Source organism: Tetrao urogallus (assembly GCF_951394365.1).
Source record: "Tetrao urogallus genome assembly, chromosome: 25".
NCBI lineage: Eukaryota > Metazoa > Chordata > Aves > Galliformes > Phasianidae > Tetrao > Tetrao urogallus.
In genome coordinates, this window is record NC_136838.1 from 575,434 (window position 1) to 602,009 (window position 26,576).

The window sequence follows — 26,576 nt, forward strand, 5'->3', positions numbered from 1 at the left end:
CCTGAATTTCTGCCTGTTTGTTTTTCTTGGAATTGTTGCCTTCTGCGGTTGTTTCTTTTATAAACAGCCTACTGAAATAGATTCTGCTTGGGACATGTCGGCAGCTTGGAACGATTCCACATGTTAAGCATGGGTGTGGGTTGGAAAATACCTTGCTTTACAGATACAAATCTGGGAATCCGTCCTCTTTGTGATAAATCAGAACCATCAAACCATAGAAGCCCAGAATCACCATGGGATCAGAGAACCTATCATCAGGGAATCTACATAGAGCCAGACAATCTAGAAGTATTGAATCATCATAGAGATATTATGAAATCTGCACTCATTGAATCTAGAACATACAGTCATAGAAGCATCGGCTCATCATAAAATCACCAGTCTGGAATAATAGAACCATCATAGAACGTAGAAACAATTAATTTAATTAATTTAATTAACCCCATAAACTACTCTCCCATAAAACTCACCGAATCCTCACAGAATCTGACATAGGCCCACAAGGCATTAAGGACTTCAGCCTGTGTTTCCATCCCTCCATCCCATGAAGGCTGGGGATTCTCCTTTATCCTCCCTTAGCTTCTACTGCACTTAGAGCAGCATTTTTTAAGTGCCTTCAACAGCCGTAGCCAGATGGAACTCCAGCTGCACTTTGCCCTTCTAATTTTCCCTCTGACATCTTTGCAGTCCTCATAGTTTTGTCCTGGGCAGAAACCAATCAGACTAACAGGAGTTGGTGGGCACAAGCATTATTTTGTTTTCTCACTCCCACAGAGGGAAATTTGGCATGGAGCAAGCTCATAACCAATGGTGTTGAACAGCATCACCCACTGCTCCTTATGGAATGGGTTATGTAGAAAACCAAAGCACTGCTGCCAGGTACAAGTGCTGAGAGGTTTTCTTCTTCAGAAGATGGATTTTAATATTTTTAATACTTTTTTAATATTTTTAAGACCTTTCCAAAAGAAATCCAACACTGCTGTGCCCTTCACAAAACCTCCTTTTCCATGACTCAGGAAAAAAACGTGTTCATATAAAATACACAAGCAAAAAGGAATCCCAGGGAGCCTGACCTCATAGAGTTGCATGTGTGAACCTCAGCGCAGGTCTCCCCATCTGTGGAAGCGTTCAGGGCCAGGCTGGATGAGGCCCTGGGTGGCCTGATCTGATGGGAGGTGCCCCTGTCCAAGGCAGAAAACTGGGACTGGATGATCTGTCAGGCCTCTTCCAACCTCAGCCGTTCTATGATTCCATGACTTGATGATTCTACGATGATTCTCTGATTCACTGATTCTATGCTTCTACTATTCAATGATTCTATGATAATTCTGATTCTAAATTCTCTGATATTTTGTTTCTGTGCTTCTTTTATTCAATTATTATGATTCTAGAGCATATAATTAGCTGATTGCATGATTCTGGATTCTCTGATTCTTTGACTCTATGCTTCTGCATTTTGATGGTTTGATGATGCCGTGGTGATTCTCTCATTCTCTGATTCCATGCCAGAGCATGTAGCTGTACATGGAAGCAGCCACTCACATGTAACCCCACTTCTCCTCCATTACATCACCCAGATTTGAGGACATCCATTTCAGCCACTTTTCTGTGGCCAGCGGGATTCTTCCCATCAGCATTATCACCATTCGGGTGTTGGCTCACCAGAGGTGTGCAATCTTTCAGTGTGCAATCTTGAGGAAGACTGTTAAGCAAAACAGACCTGGCTGGCCTGAAAGGGTCAAACAGGGAACATGCGGCCCCTCCTGAAAGGGAAGGACTAGCCAGGTCTGTTTTGCTTAACAGTCTTCCTCACAGTCTGAAAGTGAAATCAAAACTGAAGTATTGGCTGCAACATCCAGGTAACATCTTAGGCATGCCCTAAGTGGGGATCAGATCAGAGCTGATGCAAAGCCCATGGTTTCTTGGTGGCCAGCAACTCCTTCTTCCACTGCATCCTCCAACTTGTGATCTTGTAGGTAGAAACTGACTCTACGTTACAATTCCTGCATTTCATACTGATTAACAGTGGATCTGCCAAGGGTCCCAGTGACTGAAAAACGGGGTGCAGTAAGGATTCTAGATAATAAGAAAGCTACACTAATTGCTAGATGTTCTGTGGGGCAGTTAGCGACGCTAAGTGCTAGAAAAGTAGGCAATGATAAGCAATTCTACTTGCTAAAATGTTTATGTAATTCTGAAACTTCTAACCAGAATGCTGGGGTCTGTCTTCGTCCTGCCAAACATCGTCAAGTGGGATGAGCAGTGGCAGATATCAGTCCAAAAGCCCTGTAAGTCCTTGAGGGTGTGCACAGCTGTGTGTGAGTGGCTGTGACAGAAACATCTAGGATAACCAAGAGGAATGAAAGAGGGAAGTAATTGATTCCATATTGATGATTAAACAACTACTGCTGCATATTCTTGACTCTGTTCCTAAGACTATATGTAATAATAAAGCTCTAATATAACACTGTAGTCAGCCCACATTCTGAAGGAACCATGAGAAGATTCTCGGCCCCATGGAGTCAGGTGAGGGGAGTCCTGAAAAACTCTTGCTGTTAAGAATTACATTCTGAACGTCTCACAGCTGCAAGCACCACCTGCAGCAGTGTTTTGGTGAACTACGGCATCAGGAGGCAGTACGGACTACATGGTGTCCAATCTCCTATGGCGCGCCCTCAGGCATCTGGGGATGTGTATCTTCTCAAAATCCATGAGGGACCTCAGGAAGATCCAGCCCAAGGAGGGGTACGAGCACTGTGAGCTGCAGAGCACGGTGGAGCTGTCAGCAGCTGCACTGGCCGGCCTGCTGTACAGCCACTATGGGCAGCCCCACAGCAGGCAGGTGTCAGCAGATACACGGAGGGGCATGGGATGTAACAGGACGATGTGCTGGAGAAGCCCATGCCCCATAGATGAGGCACAGCGGCCTTCAGGCCCAGCTGGATTCTGGCCCAGCCCCACTGAGGCACGAGGTCTCAAATCAGGATGGATAAAGGCTCTGCTGGCAGGGCAGCCCAATTCTGGGGGTGTTTCATGGCTTGGGGTTGCCACTGTTCTGTCAGGGCCTGCAAGGATGCAATGAGGAAGGCTAAGGCACCCTTGGGATTAAATCCAGCAAAGGTGGTCGAGGAGAACAACAAGGGCTTTTGTGAGAATGTTGGTAGTAAAACTAAGACTGGAACACATGTGGGTCTGCCACTGAATGCCTTGGTAACAGGGGACAAAGAGAAGGCAGAGGTACTGAATGCTTTCTTTGCTTCCATCTTTGCTACTAAGATTGCCCCTCCAAAATCCCAGGCCCTGGCGGTAAGAGAGAGAGTCTGGGGAATTAAAGACTTCCTCCTGCTTGAGGACAATCTGAACAGGAAGCGTGCAGGCAAAATCAGTTCTCGCAAATTCATGGGCCCTGTGGGGATGCACCCACGTGTGCTGAGAGAGCTGGTGGAGGTAATTGCTGAACTGCTCTCTATGATCTTGGAGAGGCCTTGGAGAACAGGAGAGCTGCCAGCATGCTGGAGGACAGCCAGCTTCGCACCAGTCATCGCACCGATGAGTGGGCAGTGAGATGGACTGGGAACTGGCTGATGACCAAGAGATGATGGAGGGGCCTGGAGCATCTTCCTCATGAGGAAAGGCTGAGAGACCTAGGACTCTTCAGTCTGGAGAAGAAACGCATGAGCGGGGGATCTCATAACAGTTTGGCCCACTGTGACGGGCCCTGCGTCTGCTCCAAGCCATGAGACAGGCCCTGCGCCAGCACCCGACTTCGTGACAGCCCACGTGGTTCAACCAGAGAACCCAACTGTGCCAGTATCCGTAGCCCTTATTAAAAAGAGCACAATGAGACTGTGAAAATCATCTCCTTTAGTAAGAAAGGAAATACGTTCTAAGATGGGGGTAGAAGAAGAGGATGAGAATGAAGCCAGGCCATGACAAGAACGGCAGGAGGAAGAGGCAGAACTCATAAAGGAGACAAGAACCATTTGACTCCTGAGCACGAGTGAGCTGAGAGATATGTGAAAAGACTTCAGCTGTCATGCAGGGGAGCACTCTGACACTGGGAGAACGGGGCCGCAAGCCTGGACTAGGCGGGCAGCAAAGGCAGGCATCTGGGATCCCTTTCACGGGCAGGGGGCATTGGCAAAGCCCTTGGAAATGAGGCACGAGCCTTCCCCTCGTGGAGGTGACTCTCCGTAAGGGCCGAGAGGCAAAGGAGTCCCTTCAAAGAAGATCTGGTATGTTACCCAGGCAAGCGGTCCACCGTGGGGAAAGGTGTGTCTGAGGGCACCAGCTCTTCTGGAGGTGATGCGTAATGCTGAAAAAAGAGGGGAGATACAGACTGGCTGTTGGCTGGCAATTGCTGATTCTGAGGGTGGGGACGCACTGGAACAGTTGCCCAGGGCTGCCGCCATCTTGCTTGGGAGCCTGGGACGCATTCTGCCCTGAGGGGGTAACCGTGATGTCACAGTGGTGGCAGGGAGCGGCCATTGTGACCCGCGGGGCTGGGAGCAGAGCAAAGGCTGCCGGGCTCAGAGCGTGGTCAGTGCGGCCTGGTGAGGTGCAGAGAGAGCAGGGACTCTTCAAGTGCTCACCGTTGACGCGCAACATGTCCAGTAGGAAGCGGAAGGCCCCCGACTCCGGGGAGCAAGGTGAGAGCAAAGCATCCCTGCGCGCAGCTCCCCGCCGCCGGGCAGAGGGGTGCTGGGGGTCTGCCAGCGGCTGAGAGGGAAGGAAGGGGCAGGAGCAAAGAGCACGGCCCTGGGGACCGCCCTCAGGGACACCTGGCCCCGCAAGGTGCTCACTGCTGCCCGCCTTTGCTCTCTCCTCTCCAGTGTGCATGCTGTGTCGCCGGGCGGATGTCGACCCGAACATCTGCGGGCGCACCTTTGCCGAGAGTGACCTTTGCGTGCATGAGTTCTGCTTGGTGAGTTCCAACCCTCAAGGGCTCCTGCCAGCTTCCTGCCAGGGATGCTCCCTTCCTGTCTGTCCTAACGAGATCCTGCTCTGCTCTTTCCCACAGCTTTTTTCTTTGAAGAAAAACACATTCTTTGAAGAAAGCGACCCCTGGGAGGAAACGCTGCGCCTCCCCGTTGGGACCATCAGATGCAGAATCAAGCAGGCGGACCAGAAGGTGAGCTTTGTGCCAGGAGAGGCTCACGCCAGCTTAGTCTGCACCCAGAGAAAGCAATGGCAGCCCTTCCAGCGGGCTCCAGGGCAAAGTCCTGCCATAGCAGACGAGCCTTCTCTGCCAGGCGGCTCTGCAGAGTGGGGCCCAGCAGCTTCCGCAGCCTGTGCCCTGCCCAGAGGTGTGGGGCCGGCCGTGGAGGCCCTGAGCCTGCTGCTGATCGGGGCTGCCTTGTTCCTTTCAGCAATGCTTTGTTTGTGGCGAGAGAGGAGCCGCCATCATCTGCGCAGAGGGAGGCTGTGCACGCAGCTTCCACCTGCCCTGCGCCGCGGACGGCGAATGCGTCACCCAGTTCTTTGGGCAGCACAGGTAAGGGCTGTCAGCAGCAGCCAAGCCAGGGAGGAACCCACAGCGACAGCTCCCAGCAGCCTGCCAGAGACGGGGCCTGGGGCTCCTGCCTGCTGCTCTGCCCTCCTGGCAGTGCTTCTCACCGTGCCCATCACTTGCATCGTCCCCCAGGTCCTTCTGCTGCGAGCACCGCCCGCGGCAGGCAGCGGAGGCAGCTCCACCCCAAGGCACCGACTGCGTCATCTGCCTGGAGCCCCTGGACGACAGCACGTCCTACCAGACCCTGTGGTGCCCAGCGTGCAAGCACACCTGGTTCCACCGCCGCTGCGTCCAGGTAGAAGCCCTCTCCTCACCCTGCGGCCACGGCCCGCGCTCAGCAGCACCGGGCCCCGCTCACGCTCACGCTGCTTCTGCTTCTCCGGCAGGGGCAGGCCACAAACGCCGGCACCATGTGCTTCCAGTGCCCCATTTGTCAAGACACGGAGCAATTCCGTGCAGAAATGTCCACTCTGGGGATCCAAGTCCCAGTCAGGTTGGTGTCCTTCTCCCCAGCGCTGCAGATGGGAAGGCGCGAGCGCTGGGCCTGCCCAGGGACTGTCCCGGCAGGCCTGGCCCTTTGCTGTCTCACCAGCATAGGCCTCAGCTTCACGGAGAAGCTGGAAATGGGGTTGCCTTGCATGAACGGGGATACCCCGGATCACACATGGCAGGGAACCGGGGACTCATTGCATTCCCTCCCTTCTCTTGTAGGAGACCGTCTTGGTGGGATGACAACACCTACCCATCACTTCTGCGGAGGCACAGGCGCTGCGATGTCAGCAAGTGCCTTTACCCAGGAGGCAGGGAGCAGGCAGAGGTGAATGGGTGAGTTACCTCAGCAGCCCTCTGGGCTTCTGCAGGGGATCTCCCCCTCAACACCGGATGGGGAACCAGGGCTGAGCACCGCAGATGTGCCGGCCGCTGCCTGGCTTGGCTCACTTTGTCCTCACAGCCACAACCCGTTTGCTTCCCCAGGCCCTGGCAGCTGCTGCTCTGCAGCTCCTGTGCTGCAGAAGGGACCCACCGACGATGCTCCTACCTGAGCAACAGAGTTGAAAGCTGGGAGTGTGACAGCTGTGCTGGCATAGGCACCGGTAAGATGCAAACAGCTGTGGCTCCCTAGGCAGGGGCCGAGCAACGCCTGGCAGTGGGTGCTGCTCAGGGCGGCCCTGCCAGGCTCTCTCTGCCCCAGGAAGGAGGGCAGCCCGTTGCGACTCAAGGCTGCAGCTTCATCCCAATGACGACCTTCCTGCTTTCCTTTACAGCCTCCAGCAGCAACACGGAGCGCGCCGGACCCAGCACCACCACGGAGTGCGCCGGCCCCAGTACTTCCAGCCAAGGGGCTCTGGAGCCTCCCCGTGGCTCCCAGGGACCGGAGAACATCAGCTCCGGCTCCAGCAGCCAGGCAGCATCGGGCCCCTCACACTGGTCCCAGCTGCCTGAGAACAGCCGCCTGCCCAGTGAGCCTGGGACACAGCAGAGGGCAATCGGCCCACGCCTCTCTGAGGATCAGGAGGCATCTCTGCGGCGCCGAGGACGCCACGGGAGCGGCCGTGCAACAGCCCCGCGCACCAGCAGCAGCTCCCGCAGGTCCACCCCACGGAGGGCACCGCGGCCCTCCAGCGACTCTCCGGTGGCTGCACCCAGAAGGAGCCCCAGGCAGCAGGGGACGGGCCGGGCACGAAGCCGCTCCCCGCTTCAAGATCGGGCCTCACGTTCCCAGAGCCGGCCCAGAAGAAGCCGTGGCAGCAGACAAACGCCACGCCGAGCTGCACAGAGCAGCACGCTCTGCTCAGCCGCCCCAGTGACATCGAGGCCCTCGAGGGGTTCCCCGCTGCCGGGACACAGAAGACCCTCCAGGCAGCAAGGGAGGGCCCACACATGAAGCCCTTCCGCAGCGGGATGTCAGGCTGCGACTTCCCACACAGACCCCAGCACGCCGCAGCAGCCAATCCCAACAGCAGCGGCCAGCCTGGGCACAAAGCTGCTCCCAGGTCCATCTGCAGAACCACATCCCCACAGCCAGACCTCAGTCTGCACAGGAGCAGCCGGGTGCCAATGACACCTGCTCAACTTGGTCAACATCAGCCAAGACGACAAATCCCACGCTCATTTACATCAGCTTGCTCAACTTGGTCAACATCAGCCAAGACAATAAATCCCACACCCACCCCCATCAGCTTCATTCTTCTCGTCTTTTCCTGGGGTGGGCAGAGTTCAGACCTCGACCACAGGGTTGCCTTCTCCCCAGCAGAATGGCTCAGGTTGGAGGGGCCCTTAAATATCATCCGGCTCTAACCCCCTTGCCGTGAGCAGGTTCATGCACCACCAGATCAGGATGCCCAGGATCCCATCCAACCTGGCCTCAAAGGACTCCAGCGACGGGGCGTCCTGAACCCCTCAGGGCGGAACCTCGCTGTTCCAGTGCCTCGCCACTCCCTGAGGAAACAGTTTCTTTCTAACACCTCATCTCTCTCTATCCTCTTTTAGTTTCATGCCATTCCCCCTTGTCCTGTCACTATCAGAACGCATGAAAAAGTCAGTCCTCCTCCAGCTTGGCAGGACCCTTAAAAGTACGAGAAGGCTGCAACGAGGTCTCCTCAGAGCCTTCTGTTCTGAAAGCGAAGTGAACCCCACTCCCTCAACCTGCCTTCTGAGGTGCGGTGCTCCAGGCCTTGTCTCCTCTTTGCGGCCCTCCTCCGGACCCCCTCCCACCGCTCCACACCCCTCCTGTGCTTGGCACCCCAGGCTTGGGCGCAGTACTCCAGATGGGGCCTCGCAAGGGCACAGCAGAGACGGACAATCACCGCCCTGCCCTGCTGGACACCTTCCTCAGGCCTTCCGGGCTGCAGGCACGCGCTGCTGGCTCATCTCCGGCTTTTTGGCCATTACGACCCCCAGGTCCTTCTCCACAGGGCTTCTCTCGCTGTCTTCTCCTCCCAGTCTCCACCCGTATCTGCGACTGCCTCAACCCAATCGCAACACCTTGCACTGGGCCTTGTTAAACCTCACGAGATGCTCACGTGCCCTGTATTCCAGCCTGGGTCCAGGTCCCTCTGGATAGCGTCTCTGCCTTCTGCTGTGCCAAGCGCACCGTCAGCTCGGTGCCGTCAGCTGGGGGTGCACTCAATCCCACCGTCTGTGTCCTTGATAAAAATGTTCACGAGCATCAGTCCCCAGACGGACCCCTGGGTGCCCGGCCTCCACCTGGACACAGAGCCGCTGGCAGCAATCCTCGGGCACAACATCCAAACAACCTGCATCCACCTGTCTGTCCAACACTCAAATGCACATCTCTCCACTTCAGACATTAGGAGGTGCTGTGGGACCACGTCAGAGGCCTTGCACGAGTCCAGGCAGAAGACATCAGTCGCCCTTCCTTTGTCCATCACAGCCATCACTCCATCACCAAAGGCCTCCAGATGGCTCAGGCACAGCCGCCCTTGCTGAAGCCGTGCTGGCTGTCTTAGGTCGCCTCCCCATCTCGCGTGTGCCTTCACATCTCCTCCAGGAGGATCCACCCCGCCATGTTCCCAGGCCCACAGATGAGGCACAGCGGCCTTCAGGCCCAGCTGGCTTCTGGCCCAGCCCCACTGAGGCACGAGGTCTCAAGTCAGGATGGATAAAGGCTCTGCTGGCACGGCAGCCCAATTCTGGGGGTGCTTCATGGCTTGGGGTTGCCACTGTTCTGTATCGTTCATTCATTAGCAGCAAACCATTTCCATTTGTAGTATTTTTTAAAGCGTTGGGGGGAAAAAAAAGGAGAGAAACAAAGCGTAAAACTGGTGGGATATTTGACTTCTTTTTTCGTGAAGGTCGTGCATCAATGCCTCGTTTGATGTCAATGGTTGCAATTTTTCGTGAGGTCTTAATGCATTTGTCAGATTTCTGATGAAACTTTACTCTTGCCATGCTTCATTCTTCGCAATTGTTCACAAGCGTGCTGACTGCCAAAACGCGACGACGTGAATAAGGCTTGACTGCAAAGCAAGGGATATTTCTGTCTGTTAAAAGAGGTCTGACAGAAGTCCAGTCAGGAGACATGGTTAGATTTTGGAGTCGAATATCTGGTTGGAACTCTAGGCATTCCATTTGAAAACTGGCAGGTAATGCATTTGTATCAACTTAAAATGGGGTCACCCACATAAAGGGATGATTTTTTGGCAAAATTGAAACCGGTTTCCAAATTCCTTTATCAAAAGAGAAAGCATGGCTGCACATTCTTTGCTGTTCAGAGCACTGCGTGGGGCCAGGGCTGGGCTGCACTGCTGGCTGTGCAGAGCTGCGCATTGGGTACACCTGCTCTGGGTCCCACAGAGAGCTCCAACACACAAAGTAAAGCAATACGGTGCCCAACTCTCTTGCAAAATGCTACTTTAGGATTCAGCATTCACCAAGAAAGAGCAAACCTAGCTTTTACAACGGCTCACACAAATTACCCAAAGACACCCTGTGAGACAGAAAGCATGAAGATTCATGGAGGCAATCAGCTTTTTTTGGGGTGGAGTTTCAAGCACGCAGCCCAACCTGGAGCACAGCCCCAGGTGCCCCTTTTCTGTTTGTAATCCTGCAGGAGTAGAGCACCTGCTGGGGCACAGAGCATCATCTGGACAGTTTCCACTGACAGAAGTAAAGCATCATACTGGGGCAGAAAAAGAAAAAAAAAAAAAGAGCATAGCTATATTAAAATACTTTGAACTGAACTTTTCACCTTGCAGGATGAGCTCACTTCAGGACTCACATCGTGAGAGGTTTGGAAAAAAATATTCAAACATCCTGATTTGTGTTTCCAGTGCTACGGATTAAAAGCTGCAGAAATGCCTTCTCCTCCACCATCCATCAACTCTGATCCTGGGACAGAGACCCACAAACTCCTCAGGGTTGGAAGGGTCCTCTGAGGGCCATCCGGACCAACCCCCCTACAGCACACAGGGACACCGCAGCTGGGTCAGGTCTCCAGGGACGGAGCACCCAGCGCACCTCTGTGCGACCTGTGCCAGTGCCTCACCACCTCTCTGCAGAAGATTTCGTCCCTATAGCCAACCTAAATCTCCCCTCTTGGAGCTTGCAGCCATTTCCCTCTCAGAGCTGGAAACCACATTGACACTTTTGTCAGTTTTGGAGCAGAAAATGAGATGAGATGTAGACAGACAGATAACTCGATGTTTTTCTTCCTTGATTTACTATTTATTATGACCTCGCTGACCGACTGCACGCCGCACGCCCAGCACCGCCGCCAGCTCCAAGCACCACCAGCCCACCGGGCCGCCAGCGCAGCGCCCTTACACCAACGAGCCGCCGCTTCCGCTCTGCTCGGCACATGCGCAGCACGAGCAGGAGGACCCGCTACCATAGAGTTGGAGGGCTGGAGGAACAGAGCAGTCAGAGCAAAGAGGCACCACTTCCGGGTTTCCGAAGGCGTCAGTGTCTGGAGGATCGCTTCGTATTACCGCAGGGACGGGCGGTACGGAGCGGAGAGAACAGAGCGACGCGTCGTGCCGCTCCGGGACGGCTCTGTGGTGCTCTGCGGGACCGTGCGGGCCCCGGGGGGCCCAGAGCGCCCAGAGCGCTCCCAGAGCTCGTCTGACCCCCCGCTGCCCCGAAAACCGCCGCCGCGGCGGTCCCGACTGCAGTTCTGCGCTCCGGTCAAGCGGTGGCAGCAGAGACCGATAAAAGAGCGGCGCGGGGCGTGGGTACCGGCGATGGGAGCGGAGCGAGCCTGGGGCTTGGCTCTGCTCGGGTAAATGCGTCCATTCCAGCTGCATTCAGGCTCGGCTAGCCCTGAGCTCTGCCAGAGTGGTTGGCATTTGTCATTGCTGAGCGCACAAGAGGTTCGACCAAAGGTGACGATGCCCGGAAGGCAGAAGGATGGAGAAAAGCGTGGCCACATCCCTGGCACGGAGCAGAGCCCGTAGCTGGAGAAGGGGGTTGTTCTGCCGGATGTGAACTGGGAGCGGTTCTGTGCCACGGCCCGAATCTGCCCTTCTTTGGCTCCGGTCGGGCCAGGAGCTGCTGCGCGGTGCCGCACACTCTGCGTGTGCCGTAACCCCACGCTGCTCCGTGTGCACGGTGGTTGTGGAGGGCCGTGGTTGTTGGGGGGACCCGAGACCGCCTTCAGCCGGGCGACTGACTCCTGGCTTCTCCGCTGTACTTGGTACAACCTGTGTTTGTTGTGCACCTTTCACAAGCGTGTGACAGTACAGTGTTTGCTCTGATGCCTTCACAAGGCTGTCACAGCCGTGTCTCCTGTCTGCGCTTAGCCACAGGTCCACCTGTGAACCAGACAGAAAGAGGGCGAGAATTCACAGTGTTACAGTTCTGTATGGCGTTGTCACAGTCTGAGCCACAAAGAAACACGTCGCTTCCTTCACACGCCTACAGAGTATTGAGAGTGAGACATAAATATGTGCGTATACATGCATACAGAGCGTCTGATCCTTCACCAATCGTAATGGAACTTCTTTTCACCAGCTGCGTATTCACATAGGCTTCACCTTTATAAATGTCCACAGTCCATAAATGCCTCATGAGGCTCATGCAGACTGGGACGTGCTTGATCGTTTTTCCAAATCATTTCACTGATGGGCTCTGCCACAAGCTCACCTGAAGCGCAATGGTGCCCAAGCCCAGTGAAAAGTGTTGAAAAGCAGCAAGGGGCTGGAGATGGAGAAGGGTGAAAGAAGAGCTCGGGTGATGTTTGCACAAAGAACAGAACGTGGAGAGGAATAGCATCCCCAGGTCTTCAAACTGACAGAAGTTTTCAGATTGTTTCACTCCCTTCTTCAAGAGTGGATGTGCAGTGGGGTTCATGCCAGCTGACCAGAAAGACACCGAACCTCTATTCATCAGGGGAAGAGAAGGGTTGGGATGAGCCTGGAAATTATCAACTACTTGGTGTACCATTAAGTCCTGGGACAATTCTAGAAGCTATCACCCAAAAAGTCTTTCTCAAAAGGTGAAATTTCCTAATGATTTTTAAAGTAGAAGTCACTCTAAGAGGAAATCAGATACAGTTGCACATACAGCACACAGTCCAAATGCGCAGAAATTTCTGTGCAAACTGTGCAAAACAAAATGGTAACAAACTCATGAATGCCTCAGAACAAAAACTGTGCTGCCATGCTCCTGCGAAAGGTGCAGAACAAACATGTTGTGCGTGAGCACAATGGAGAAGTCCGGAGTTTGTTGTCTTGCTTGAGGCGGTCTCGGTTCGATCCCCAGCCCCCCACACAACCACCACGCAATGGGAGAAGCATGATTGGTATGGCATGCACACGGTACATGGCACCAGGCACACTCCACGCCATCTGGAAACTGCTCCTGAGCCAATTGGAAGGGCCCATCCTATGGCATAAAATGCATTGCCGACTCCACAGTAGGACCGTCACCCCAGACTTTGGGAGAGCAGGACCTCCTCAGTGGGCCTGCTTGGAGGTATCCCATGGATGGGAGCTTTGGCAAGTAGGCCCGAGAGAGCTGCTTGACACTTGAACACCGCTTCCTCCAAGCTCAAGATGGATGCAACCCTGAGAGCAAGAAAGCAGGGAAAAGTGGCAGGAGAACTGCTGGATAAGCAAGGGGCTCATGGATGAACTCAAAGGGAAGAGGAGCGTACACAGCACGTGGAAGAAGGGCATTTCTACTTGGAAAGAATGTATGAGCGTTGTCAGGATGCAAGGATGCAATGAGGAAGGCTAAGGCACCCTTGGGATTAAATCCAGCAAAGGCGGTCGAGGAGAACAACAAGGGCTTTTGTGAGAATGTTGGTAGTAAAACTAAGACTGGAACACATGCAGGTCTGCCACTGAATGCCTTGGTAACAGGGGACAAAGAGAAGGCAGAGGTACTGAATGCCTTCTTTGCTTCCGTCTTTCCTACCAAGATTGCCCCTCTGAAATCTCTGAAATATTTTTCTCCAATTCTCCCACGGTGGGAGATCTTAAATGAGCTCGAACTACCTGTTTAAATGTTCAGTTAAATATATTTTAATGCATTAAAAGTATTTTATTGTAATAATGTAATTAAAAGTATTTTGATATAATTAATAATTTTGATAAAAATCATGTTAATATAACTTAACATGAAATTTATAATATTCCACCAGTTTTACGCTTTGTTTCTCTCCTTTTTTTTCCCCCCAACGCTTTAAAAAATACTACAAATGGAAATGGTTTGCTGCTAATGAATGAACGATACAGAACAGTGGCAACCCCAAGCCATGAAGCACCCCCAGAATTGGGCTGCCGTGCCAGCAGAGCCTTTATCCATCCTGACTTGAGACCTCGTGCCTCAGTGGGGCTGGGCCAGAAGCCAGCTGGGCCTGAAGGCCGCTGTGCCTCATCTGTGGGCCTGGGAACATGGCGGGGTGGATCCTCCTGGAGGAGATGTGAAGGCACACGCGAGATGGGGAGGCGACCTAAGACAGCCAGCACGGCTTCAGCAAGGGCGGCTGTGCCTGAGCCATCTGGAGGCCTTTGGTGATGGAGTGATGGCTGTGATGGACAAAGGAAGGGCGACTGATGTCTTCTGCCTGGACTCGTGCAAGGCCTCTGACGTGGTCCCACAGCACCTCCTAATGTCTGAAGTGGAGAGATGTGCATTTGAGTGTTGGACAGACAGGTGGATGCAGGTTGTTTGGATGTTGTGCCCGAGGATTGCTGCCAGCGGCTCTGTGTCCAGGTGGAGGCCGGGCACCCAGGGGTCCGTCTGGGGACTGATGCTCGTGAACATTTTTATCAAGGACACAGACGGTGGGATTGAGTGCACCCCCAGCTGACGGCACCGAGCTGACGGTGCGCTTGGCACAGCAGAAGGCAGAGACGCTATCCAGAGGGACCTGGACCCAGGCTGGAATACAGGGCACGTGAGCATCTCGTGAGGTTTAACAAGGCCCAGTGCAAGGTGTTGCGATTGGGTTGAGGCAGTCGCAGATACGGGTGGAGACTGGGAGGAGAAGACAGCGAGAGAAGCCCTGTGGAGAAGGACCTGGGGGTCGTAATGGCCAAAAAGCCGGAGATGAGCCAGCAGTGCGTGCCTGCAGCCCGGAAGGCCTGAGGAAGGTGTCCAGCAGGGCAGGGCGGTGATTGTCCGTCTCTGCTGTGCCCTTGCGAGGCCCCATCTGGAGTACTGCGCCCAAGCCTGGGGTGCCAAGCACAGGAGGGGTGTGGAGCGGTGGGAGGGGGTCCGGAGGAGGGCCGCAAAGAGGAGACAAGGCCTGGAGCACCGCACCTCAGAAGGCAGGTTGAGGGAGTGGGGTTCACTTCGCTTTCAGAACAGAAGGCTCTGAGGAGACCTCGTTGCAGCCTTCTCGTACTTTTAAGGGTCCTGCCAAGCTGGAGGAGGACTGACTTTTTCATGCGTTCTGATAGTGACAGGACAAGGGGGAATGGCATGAAACTAAAAGAGGATAGAGAGAGATGAGGTGTTAGAAAGAAACTGTTTCCTCAGGGAGTGGCGAGGCACTGGAACAGCGAGGTTCCGCCCTGAGGGGTTCAGGACGCCCCGTCGCTGGAGTCCTTTGAGGCCAGGTTGGATGGGATCCTGGGCATCCTGATCTGGTGGTGCATGAACCTGCTCACGGCAAGGGGGTTAGAGCCGGATGATATTTAAGGGCCCCTCCAACCTGAGCCATTCTGCTGGGGAGAAGGCAACCCTGTGGTCGAGGTCTGAACTCTGCCCACCCCAGGAAAAGACGAGAAGAATGAAGCTGATGGGGGTGGGTGTGGGATTTATTGTCTTGGCTGATGTTGACCAAGTTGAGCAAGCTGATGTAAATGAGCGTGGGATTTGTCGTCTTGGCTGATGTTGACCAAGTTGAGCAGGTGTCATTGGCACCCGGCTGCTCCTGTGCAGACTGAGGTCTGGCTGTGGGGATGTGGTTCTGCAGATGGACCTGGGAGCAGCTTTGTGCCCAGGCTGGCCGCTGCTGTTGGGATTGGCTGCTGCGGCGTGCTGGGGTCTGTGTGGGAAGTCGCAGCCTGACATCCCGCTGCGGAAGGGCTTCATGTGTGGGCCCTCCCTTGCTGCCTGGAGGGTCTTCTGTGTCCCGGCAGCGGGGAACCCCTCGAGGGCCTCGATGTCACTGGGGCGGCTGAGCAGAGTGTGCTGCTCTGTGCAGCTCGGCGTGGCGTTTGTCTGCTGCCACAGCTTCTTCTGGGCCGGCTCTGGGAACGTGAGGCCCGATCTTGAAGCGGGGAGCGGCTTCGTGCCCGGCCCGTCCCCTGCTGCCTGGGGCTCCTTCTGGGTGCAGCCACCGGAGAGTCGCTGGAGGGCCGCGGTGCCCTCCGTGGGGTGGACCTGCGGGAGCTGCTGCTGGTGCGCGGGGCTGTTGCACGGCCGCTCCCGTGGCGTCCTCGGCGCCGCAGAGATGCCTCCTGATCCTCAGAGAGGCGTGGGCCGATTGCCCTCTGCTGTGTCCCAGGCTCACTGGGCAGGCGGCTGTTCTCAGGCAGCTGGGACCAGTGTGAGGGGCCCGATGCTGCCTGGCTGCTGGAGCCGGAGCTGATGTTCTCCGGTCCCTGGGAGCCACGGGGAGGCTCCAGAGCCCCTTGGCTGGAAGTACTGGGGCCGGCGCACTCCGTGGTGGTGCTGGGTCCGGCGCGCTCCGTGTTGCTGCTGGAGGCTGTAAAGGAAAGCAGGAAGGTCGTCATTGGGATGAAGCTGCAGCCTTGAGTCGCAACGGGCTGCCCTCCTTCCTGGGGCAGAGAGAGCCTGGCAGGGCCGCCCTGAGCAGCACCCACTGCCAGGCGTTGCTCGGCCCCTGCCTAGGGAGCCACAGCTGTTTGCATCTTACCGGTGCCTATGCCAGCACAGCTGTCACACTCCCAGCTTTCAACTCTGTTGCTCAGGTAGGAGCATCGTCGGTGGGTCCCTTCTGCAGCACAGGAGCTGCAGAGCAGCAGCTGCCAGGGCCTGGGGAAGCAAACGGGTTGTGGCTGTGAGGACAAAGTGAGCCAAGCCAGGCAGCGGCCGGCACATCTGCGGTGCTCAGCCCTGGTTCCCCATCCGGTGTTGAGGGGGAGATCCCCTGCAGAAGCCCAGAGGGCTGCTGAGGTAACTCACCCATTCACCTCTGCCTGCTCCCTGCCTCCTGGGTAAAGGCACTTGCTGACATCGCAGCGCCTGTGCCTCCGCAGAAGTGATGGGTAGGTGTTGTCATCCCACCAAGACGGTCTCCTACAAGAGAAGGGAGGGAATGCAATGAGTCCCCGGTTCCCTGCCATGTGTGATCCGGGGTATCCCCGTTCATGCAAGGCAACCCCATTTCCAGCTTCTCCGTGAAGCTGAGGCCTATGCTGGTGAGACAGCAAAGGGCCAGGCCTGCCGGGACAGTCCCTGGGCAGGCCCAGCGCTCGCGCCTTCCCATCTGCAGCGCTGGGGAGAAGGACACCAACCTGACTGGGACTTGGATCCCCAGAGTGGACATTTCTGCACGGAATTGCTCCGTGTCTTGACAAATGGGGCACTGGAAGCACATGGTGCCGGCGTTTGTGGCCTGCCCCTGCCGGAGAAGCAGAAGCAGCGTGAGCGTGAGCGAGGCCCGGTGCTGCTGAGCGCGGGCCGTGGCCGCAGGGTGAGGAGAGGGCTTCTACCTGGACGCAGCGGCGGTGGAACCAGGTGTGCTTGCACGCTGGGCACCACAGGGTCTGGTAGGACGTGCTGTCGTCCAGGGGCTCCAGGCAGATGACGCAGTCGGTGCCTTGGGGTGGAGCTGCCTCCGCTGCCTGCCGCGGGCGGTGCTCGCAGCAGAAGGACCTGGGGGACGATGCAAGTGATGGGCACGGTGAGAAGCACTGCCAGGAGGGCAGAGCAGCAGGCAGGAGCCCCAGGCCCCGTCTCTGGCAGGCTGCTGGGAGCTGTCGCTGTGGGTTCCTCCCTGGCTTGGCTGCTGCTGACAGCCCTTACCTGTGCTGCCCAAAGAACTGGGTGACGCATTCGCCGTCCGCGGCGCAGGGCAGGTGGAAGCTGCGTGCACAGCCTCCCTCTGCGCAGATGATGGCGGCTCCTCTCTCGCCACAAACAAAGCATTGCTGAAAGGAACAAGGCAGCCCCGATCAGCAGCAGGCTCAGGGCCTCCACGGCCGGCCCCACACCTCTGGGCAGGGCACAGGCTGCGGAAGCTGCTGGGCCCCACTCTGCAGAGCCGCCTGGCAGAGAAGGCTCGTCTGCTATGGCAGGACTTTGCCCTGGAGCCCGCTGGAAGGGCTGCCATTGCTTTCTCTGGGTGCAGACTAAGCTGGCGTGAGCCTCTCCTGGCACAAAGCTCACCTTCTGGTCCGCCTGCTTGATTCTGCATCTGATGGTCCCAACGGGGAGGCGCAGCGTTTCCTCCCAGGGGTCGCTTTCTTCAAAGAATGTGTTTTTCTTCAAAGAAAAAAGCTGTGGGAAAGAGCAGAGCAGGATCTCGTTAGGACAGACAGGAAGGGAGCATCCCTGGCAGGAAGCTGGCAGGAGCCCTTGAGGGTTGGAACTCACCAAGCAGAACTCATGCACGCAAAGGTCACTCTCGGCAAAGGTGCGCCCGCAGATGTTCGGGTCGACATCCGCCCGGCGACACAGCATGCACACTGGAGAGGAGAGAGCAAAGGCGGGCAGCAGTGAGCACCTTGCGGGGCCAGGTGTCCCTGAGGGCGGTCCCCAGGGCCGTGCTCTTTGCTCCTGCCCCTTCCTTCCCTCTCAGCCGCTGGCAGACCCCCAGCACCCCTCTGCCCGGCGGCGGGGAGCTGCGCGCAGGGATGCTTTGCTCTCACCTTGCTCCCCGGAGTCGGGGGCCTTCCGCTTCCTACTGGACATGTTGCGCGTCAACGGTGAGCACTTGAAGAGTCCCTGCTCTCTCTGCACCTCACCAGGCCGCACTGACCACGCTCTGAGCCCGGCAGCCTTTGCTCTGCTCCCAGCCCCGCGGGTCACAATGGCCGCTCCCTGCCACCACTGTGACATCACGGTTACCCCCTCAGGGCAGAATGCGTCCCAGGCTCCCAAGCAAGATGGCGGCAGCCCTGGGCAACTGTTCCAGTGCGTCCCCACCCTCAGAATCAGCAATTGCCAGCCAACAGCCAGTCTGTATCTCCCCTCTTTTTTCAGCATTACGCATCACCTCCAGAAGAGCTGGTGCCCTCAGACACACCTTTCCCCACGGTGGACCGCTTGCCTGGGTAACATACCAGATCTTCTTTGAAGGGACTCCTTTGCCTCTCGGCCCTTACGGAGAGTCACCTCCACGAGGGGAAGGCTCGTGCCTCATTTCCAAGGGCTTTGCCAATGCCCCCTGCCCGTGAAAGGGATCCCAGATGCCTGCCTTTGCTGCCCGCCTAGTCCAGGCTTGCGGCCCCGTTCTCCCAGTGTCAGAGTGCTCCCCTGCATGACAGCTGAAGTCTTTTCACATATCTCTCAGCTCACTCGTGCTCAGGAGTCAAATGGTTCTTGTCTCCTTTATGAGTTCTGCCTCTTCCTCCTGCCGTTCTTGTCATGGCCTGGCTTCATTCTCATCCTCTTCTTCTACCCCCATCTTAGAACGTATTTCCTTTCTTACTAAAGGAGATGATTTTCACAGTCTCATTGTGCTCTTTTTAATAAGGGCTACGGATACTGGCACAGTTGGGTTCTCTGGTTGAACCACGTGGGCTGTCACGAAGTCGGGTGCTGGCGCAGGGCCAGCTGGAGGCCTTTGGTGATGGAGTGACAGGCTGGAAAGGTGGGCCTGGGTGAACTTGATGAGGTTGAACACAGCAAAGTGCAGAGTTTGGCATTGGGCTGGAGGAATCCCAGGCATCCTTACAGACTGGAAGGTACTCCTTGAGAGCAGCCCTGCAGAGAGGGACCTGGGAGTCTTGATAGATGAAAAACAAAACATGAGCCAGCAGTGTGCTCTTGTGGCTTGGAAGGCAAATGGTATCCTGTGCTCCATCAGAAGGCGGCTGGCCAGCAGGGACAGGGAGATGATTGTCCCCCTCTACTCTGCTCTTGTGAGGCCCCCTCTGCAGCACTGTGTCCAGGTCTGGAATCCCCAGTACAAAAAAGACAGGGAGCTGTTGGAGAGGGTCCAGGGGAGAGCCATGAAGATGATCAGGGGCTGGAACAGCTCCCCTACAAAGACAGACTGAGAGAGCTGGGTTTGTTCAGCCTTCAGAAGAGAAGGCTGTGGGGTGAACTCATTGCAGCCTTTCAGCGCCTAAAGGGAGCCTACAAACAGGAGGCGAATCAACTCTGAAAGGATAGATAACTGCAGGACAAGGGGAAATGATTTGATGTTGAGGGAGGGAAAATTGAGGTAGGATGTTAGGGGGAAATTCTTTACAGAGAGAGTGGTGAGATGCTGGAACAGCTGCCCAGAGAGGCTGTGGATGCCCCGTCCATCCCTGGAGGTGTTCAAGGCCAGGCTGGATTGGGCCCTAGTCAATCTGGTCTAGTATTAAATGGGGAGTTTGGTGGCCCTGCATGTGGCAGGAGGGTTGGAGCTTCATGATCCTTGAGGTCCCTTCTAACCCTGGCCATTCTGTGATTCTGTGATTCTGTAATTATAACTCCCTCTGGAGCTTGGATGCCTCCCCAGGCTTTGCCATCACATCCAGCACCCGACTGGAAAGCAGCAAAATGGGTGTAGTTAGGCACAAGTGCTGGAGAGCAGAAACAGCTGGAGAAGGAATAGGTGTGGGCGGATGGATGTGGGATCCCACCCTCCCAGGTGCTCTCCCACCAGCCGAGAAGCCCACAGGGGTTCTGTTTGGACACAGATTTGCAGCAGCTCAGCTCTGTTTGCATGTGCAGCAATATGCTGGTAAGGCAGTACCACAGCTAACCTGGGTTCTACTGTGCCCAAATCCCAGACGTATGCTGCCAGCACTAAGTGGGAATCAGCATCACTCCCGAGGTGCCTCTACCTGCCTCCTTTTGTGATGTGGGAACAGGATTCAAGCACTGAGAAACGTTGTTTTCAGAGAACGAGGAACAGAGGATCTTGTGCCTGATTGGAGCCTCTTTGTACATACAGTTTAAAGCCTCAAGCTGAGATCCAACAATAACCTGATCCTTTTCATTTGGACACTTAGTGGCTCCTCTCTCTTTTCTGATTCCATATTCTACTGAGATATGCATTAGTATCTCATATGAGAGTGGAAAGTTTGAGGAAAAGAAATTTGGTGAAGTTTTCAGTGATTTCTGTTGCTTTTCTGTTGTCACCTCTCTCTGTCCATGCCCAGTGGCTGGTTGTCACACTGTTATGTCCAACAGTCCACGAGCTGGTAAGAGTATTTAAAATTTGTCATTTCATATAAAAATCCTCTTAAAAAGGTGTTTGCCAATGGTATTACTGCTGAAAATCCCTCCAGCACCTGAGATTTAAACCTGATCAGTGGATACTGTTGAGTCAACTTTATTGTTTTAAAATGCAGAAGTGGGAGGGGAGGAAGGGTGAAGCTGGGGGCACTGCTCAGTGGCTCTGTCACTCCACCAGACTGCATTCAGAGCTAAGGGCAGGACGTGTGCTGCCATGCAGCTCCCTGTTGGAGGCTCCCATCCCCACGCTGGCCCACCTACCTCGCCTCACAGAACCTCTTCGTAAGCCTGGGACGGTCCTGGGCCCGCCGCTGCCGGAACCAGCTCTGCACTGTTCTGACTGGCAGGCCGCTTTGCTTGGCCACTGAAATCAGGTCCTCCTGCAGAACAGATGGGCAAAGCAGCGCCTCGCCTCCCTGACTCTTTCTGTCTCCATGTGGGGGCAGGGGCTGCTTCTGCCCCTCGGGGTCGGTGCTTCCCCAGAGACCGCCTCTCTTTGGGAAAGAACTGCATCTGCTGTGCTTGCACTGCTGACCTCCCGCATCACTTTGGCCATCCTAAAACTCCATGCAGAAATATGTAAACCCAGGTTTGGAGCTTAGCACCGGCTCTCTCTGACCAATTTTTCCAGCAGTGGGACTCAGTGCCTGCTCTGAAAGCCTAACTACAATTTTTTCACCTCTGAAGGTGAGTTTCTTCAGACCTCAGCCCAGGAGCCTTTCTGAACGCCTTTGCAAAGCACTACCAGCAGGTTCTCTCCTCTGCATAATCTTGACTCTACGGGAGAACTCTGGCAGAGAAAGACACGATTTCCTCACACACAACACATGGGAGCTCTTTCCCACAACGTAATGTTCACACACGTTTCCAGTAACTCATGGTACGTTGTGCCAATCTGCTCAGGCCAGATGTCAGCAGCTCCTCACATTTCCACCTGGGACTTCCATCAGTTTCTGACACCACCATGGTTTGAAACAACAGCGACCCTGCTCAGTTGGTAGCTGAACTCTTTATGGTGTCAGCTCCCTCTTGGCTCTTGGGTGAATACCACCCAGGCTGAAGGTTTGCTGTTATTCCATTGCTGTTTCTTATAGAACCCCTTCGTGCCCATCATTTGGTGGGATGCAGCCTCAGCAAGAAGACAGCTGATGTGGACACCTCCTGCTTCCAAGTAGAGAAGCCTTATGCAGGCAGCAACAGGCAGCTCCAGCCTGATCCCTTCTCAGCCCTTATTATTTTAAGTCTCCTATAGTTTTCCCAGTGTTTTTCAGAGCAGATTACTGCTGCCCTTTGTTTCTCAGTGTATTTCCTGGTATGTCCAGATCGATCTGCCAAGCTTACAAGTCCTTTCCTTGTTTAGACATGACTTCAGCTTTCTGCTGTTTCTTAGGGACGCCCCTGCCTGCAGGCACTGTCTGTTGCACACGTGCAGATGAGAAAAGCAATGTTGTTTGAAGCGCAGTCATCCAGTAAAGGCTCCCTTGGGCATACGTGTCTGAATCAAGAAACACAGTGGATGCACTTCTCCCATGTTTCCAGTGCGTGCTTTAAAAACACGACCCCAAGCAGTGCCCACTGGAGCAGTGCCAGCTGCCAGCCCTGGGGCCCAGCTGTTCCAGTCTCCAGCTCAGCACTGCACAGCTGCCTAAAGACACCAGGAGAGGTTCTCTTTCTCACAGCTCACCTGGAGCTGGACATTCCATCTCCCCTGCAGCTTGATGACACTGCTTGGCGCACACATGGTGCGGTGCACTCCTTTCTTGCACACAGGGCTGATAAGGATCAATTGCAAAGAGATTCTGCTGTTGCACCCGGAGCTCCATTCGCTCTGCTGGGCTATTTTAGCAGACGTGACACAGAGTTTTGCTGCAGGTTTTTACAGCAGCTTCTCAGTTTTGAGGTCTGTGATGCTCCAAGAGGAACTGCGTCCATGGGTGGTGATAAAGGGAGTTGATGCAATGAATTCAGAAATACTAATGCAGCACTCACAAACTTCCTGACACCAGAGCAGACATAGAGCGAATGTGGAGCCACTGTGGGGAGAAAACAGCACACAGAGCTTCGCTGAGCCATAGCAATTTGATGGCAAGAAAAATTCTGCTGTGTGATGGGCCGCAGTGATTCACCGCTGCCATGCTCAGTTACTCAGTTAACGTGTCCTAATTCAGCCCCCAAGAGCCCTCCCAAATCCTTGATGTATCCTTTCACAGTGATCAGATCAGCCTTACAATGAGCCTGGGCAGAGCATTCTGCTCCTCAGATGTGTTGTTGACAGCATCAATCCTTGCCACCCTTCTGAAACCTCACAACAAAGAAGACTCCAGATGCATTTCCCTTCCCACGTCCCCACAGCTCCAAATCATCCGCCAGGCTGTGGACTCCCATTGCTCTGTCAGTGTCACGTCACCTGGACTGACTCTAGATTTAACACAGGGGTGCCCCAAACTGCTTCAGGGCCAAATGAAGCTTCACCAAGCAGGACACAAAGGAGGCAGCTGCTGCTCTTTTCTGGCCGGCCTGATACAGCTGAATGCTCTGCAGCATCACCTCCATGCACGCTGAGTGTTCAACAGCCCTGGCAACAGCACCCAGACGTGTCACCAACCAGCCTGGTCACCTCCTGAGAGTCCAAGAAGTAGAAAAGAGCCCAGAGAGCCAAACCGTTCAAAAGTAATTTACAAAGAACTGTTACATTCAGTAGTACAAAACGATACATAACCATTCCTCCTGAGCTCACCGCCTGCAGAGGAGTGGCAAGATTGCACATGTGGATTACAGAAACATGACCGTATACAGAAATTGTACTCTGAACTCTAAATTACCCCAACATCCAGAGAGAAGCTATCTTCAACAAACATGGATTTAATGATCCGCATGAAATGATGATGCAGGAAGAGATGCTCTGCTCTGAGTATGTCACTGCCCTGGAATCAATCACCTGTGCTGGAACCACTTTTCCCTCTGAACTTATCCAATATATTTTGATTGAAACCTAAGACCAAAGGCTAAAATCAAAGCTTCCCCAGTCATATTTCAGGTGAACTTGGTGAGCTGCTGAAAACCCTCATCCTACTAGACTGTCATTTGCCTCTTAACTTTATAAATGTGCATCACCTCCTAGAATTGGGCATTTCCTTGGTCCGTGTCCATCAGTTAGCATTGGACCTTGCCAGGCACAGACAGGGAAGCGTCTGCATGGCCTGCGCAGACTAAGTCCCTGCTATTGTAACAGCAAATCTGTTAGTAATGTGGTTTCATAGTTTAATAGATCTATAAGACAGAAATCTGTGCCATACCTATTCAACTCTCCTAAGGCATTACAGAATCAAAAGTCTAAAACTACACAGGATATAAGATACAAAACGTCTAAAGGAATGAATCAGAATTGCATCATGACTTCACTGCCTACTGCTTTAAACTCCCAACACATCTAGGCAGCGGCCCCAGAATTAGAAGCCTAAGTTAAAGCGTTGTGCCATGAAGTTCAGCAGATCTTCTCTGATTCTTCTCCCTCTGAGAACAGGGGTGTTCCATTCCCTTCTTACCACAAGCTGACTGCAAATATCTCCCACTGTGCCAATCATCCTACATAAAAACATGAGCACTTGATCGGTGCTGTCTTCTAGAATATCAATTTCCTTGTCCCCTCTCTTCTCCTGAAATTGTTACTTTCCAAGATGGGATTCATTATCTGACAGCTGAGACACAACTGCTTGGATTTTCTAGCCCCTACAACCATGACTGCGGTGGGAACTCTCTTCATTACAGCCTTCGGAGTTCCCCCCCTTTGAGGCAACAGTGCTGACAAGAGAAGGGACTGAGATCCATACGTTACAAAACCAGTCACATGGCACACAGCAGCATTTCCTGTACGAAAATGTTTTCTCCTGTATCTTTCCAAAGCTTTTATACCACTATACACAGTTTCAATGTTATGAGTATGTATGGGGGCACCTCTGCTCTTGAAGGAGGTGTCCCTGTGTTAAGGTTTAGAGTTTCACACTTGCTGTCCATAGTCATTAGTGGCAGTGGGCTTTGGCTTCCAGAGGCCATTCCAAATAGATTCCTATCAAACAGCATTAGGCAGTTAAGAGGTGACACTGCCAAAGTTCATCCACTGTTCTGAGTGTTTTTCAAGATCAACATGTTTAACACCTGCTGTGGTATTGTCTAATTCAAGTCAAACCACTTGGATCCCCTTCTATTTGCCTCAAGGCTACAACCTACAGAAAACTTACGTTGAAGAAAGACCAAAAACTCCCTCTCAGATATCACTAACTGTACACAATTCTGTTTACAATAAAAACAAATTTAGTTATGATACTGCAATTGCAATCTTTTATATCTATACAACAAGCAAAACTGCTTCTAAAGATGGTGGACCGGATTCATGACAGACACAAAGAGGGCTATCTTTCCTTGACGTGGCCATTGGTGAGATGGGCTCTGCTGTTCAGTGGCTCAGACCCATTCCTCTGGATGTCATTGCTGCTCGTGACATTGCTGAAACGTGCAATCCCATTTTTCTCTTTTTCCATCATGTTTTCTCTTTCTTCATCCACATCACTCTCTTCTGTTTCACTTCTCATGTCCTTTTCCATCTACAAAAAATGTAAACGAGAAACAGTTCAAATGCAGAAGTGTACAAAAAGCAGTGCTAGCTGAGCCACAGGCTGAAACTGCTCCTTCAGCCACCTGCCTGCAGCATGCATTTCTGCAGTGCGCTTTTAGCTTTAGTTCACCTTTGCAAACAGTTTCATTTCTGTCCCAATTAAATCTTAACTGTGACCCTGATATTCATTATACAAACAGGTTGAAGCAGCCCCAAATCACAGCTGCCCAAGAGTGAGGACAGTCGTGTCAGAGTGAAGAGATCCACACTGCTGCTTTGGGCATCACCGTGCAGAAGAAGGGAGGGGAAAGGCCGCACATCAAAATCTTACATTTTCCAAAGGGAACACGAAAATGGGTGCTGCAAGTCCAGCACTCAGAATCACAGGATCACAGCACCGCCTGAGTGGGAAGGGACCCACAGGATCCCTGAGTCCAGCTCTGGCTCCACAGCACCACCAAAACCCAAACCCTGATGGTGTCCCAACACTCCCTGAACTCCAGCAGCTCCGGGCTGTGGGGCCTTTGGTCTCCAGGGCACGCTGCTGCCTCAGACCCAACTTGCTCTTGACCAGAATCCCCAGGTCCTGTTCTGCAGGCTGCTGTCCGGCCTCTGATCTCCCTATTGTAGCCATGGCCAGGGGCTGCACACCCAGGGGCAGGATTCAGCCCTTGCTCTGGCTGGACTTCATGATGCTGGGAATTGCCCAGCCCTGCCATTTGTCAAGGACTGTGCAAGGTCTCTTCACCCTTGAGGAGGTCAACAGCTTCTCCAATTTAATGGACTTAGTTTACTTTCAAGTCCTGTATCCTGTATCCAGTGTGTCCAGTAAAAAGGACAGGCTCTAGAATGGAGTCCCATTGCTGGCTGCCAGCCTGATGCAGCCCCATTTATCATAACTCTGTGAGCACAACCCATCAGCCAACTTTTTATCCATCACATTATGGTTTGGTCTAGCTGTACGCTAGATATTTTGTCCTAAAGGATACCATCTGAAAGAGTACTGAAAGCTTTGGGGACATCCAAAAAGATCACACTAACTGGCTCCCCTTGGTCAGTGAGGTGGGATCCTTGTTAAGTGCGTTAAACAGGACCTTCCTCTCATGAACCTGTGTTGGCTGTGATCAGTGAGCGCAGGCTGTTTTCTTCCCAGCCACTGAAGTCAATTTGACAGGCCTA

The 26,576-nt window shown here is 54.0% G+C and overlaps 1 protein-coding gene across 1 annotated transcript in view; it reads right to left on the minus strand.

Moving 5' to 3' along the window:
* Window positions 1–25,194: 25,194 nt before the first annotated feature.
* The window catches only part of CERS4 (ceramide synthase 4), a gene marked incomplete at both ends in the record, with an annotated part of 46,463 nt that continues 45,081 nt past the window's right edge, over window positions 25,195–26,576 (minus strand). The window contains one exon of the mRNA XM_079546619.1: window positions 25,195–25,386. Within this exon, the coding sequence (XP_079402745.1) occupies window positions 25,195–25,386 (192 nt within the window). The remainder of the gene's footprint in view (window positions 25,387–26,576) is intronic.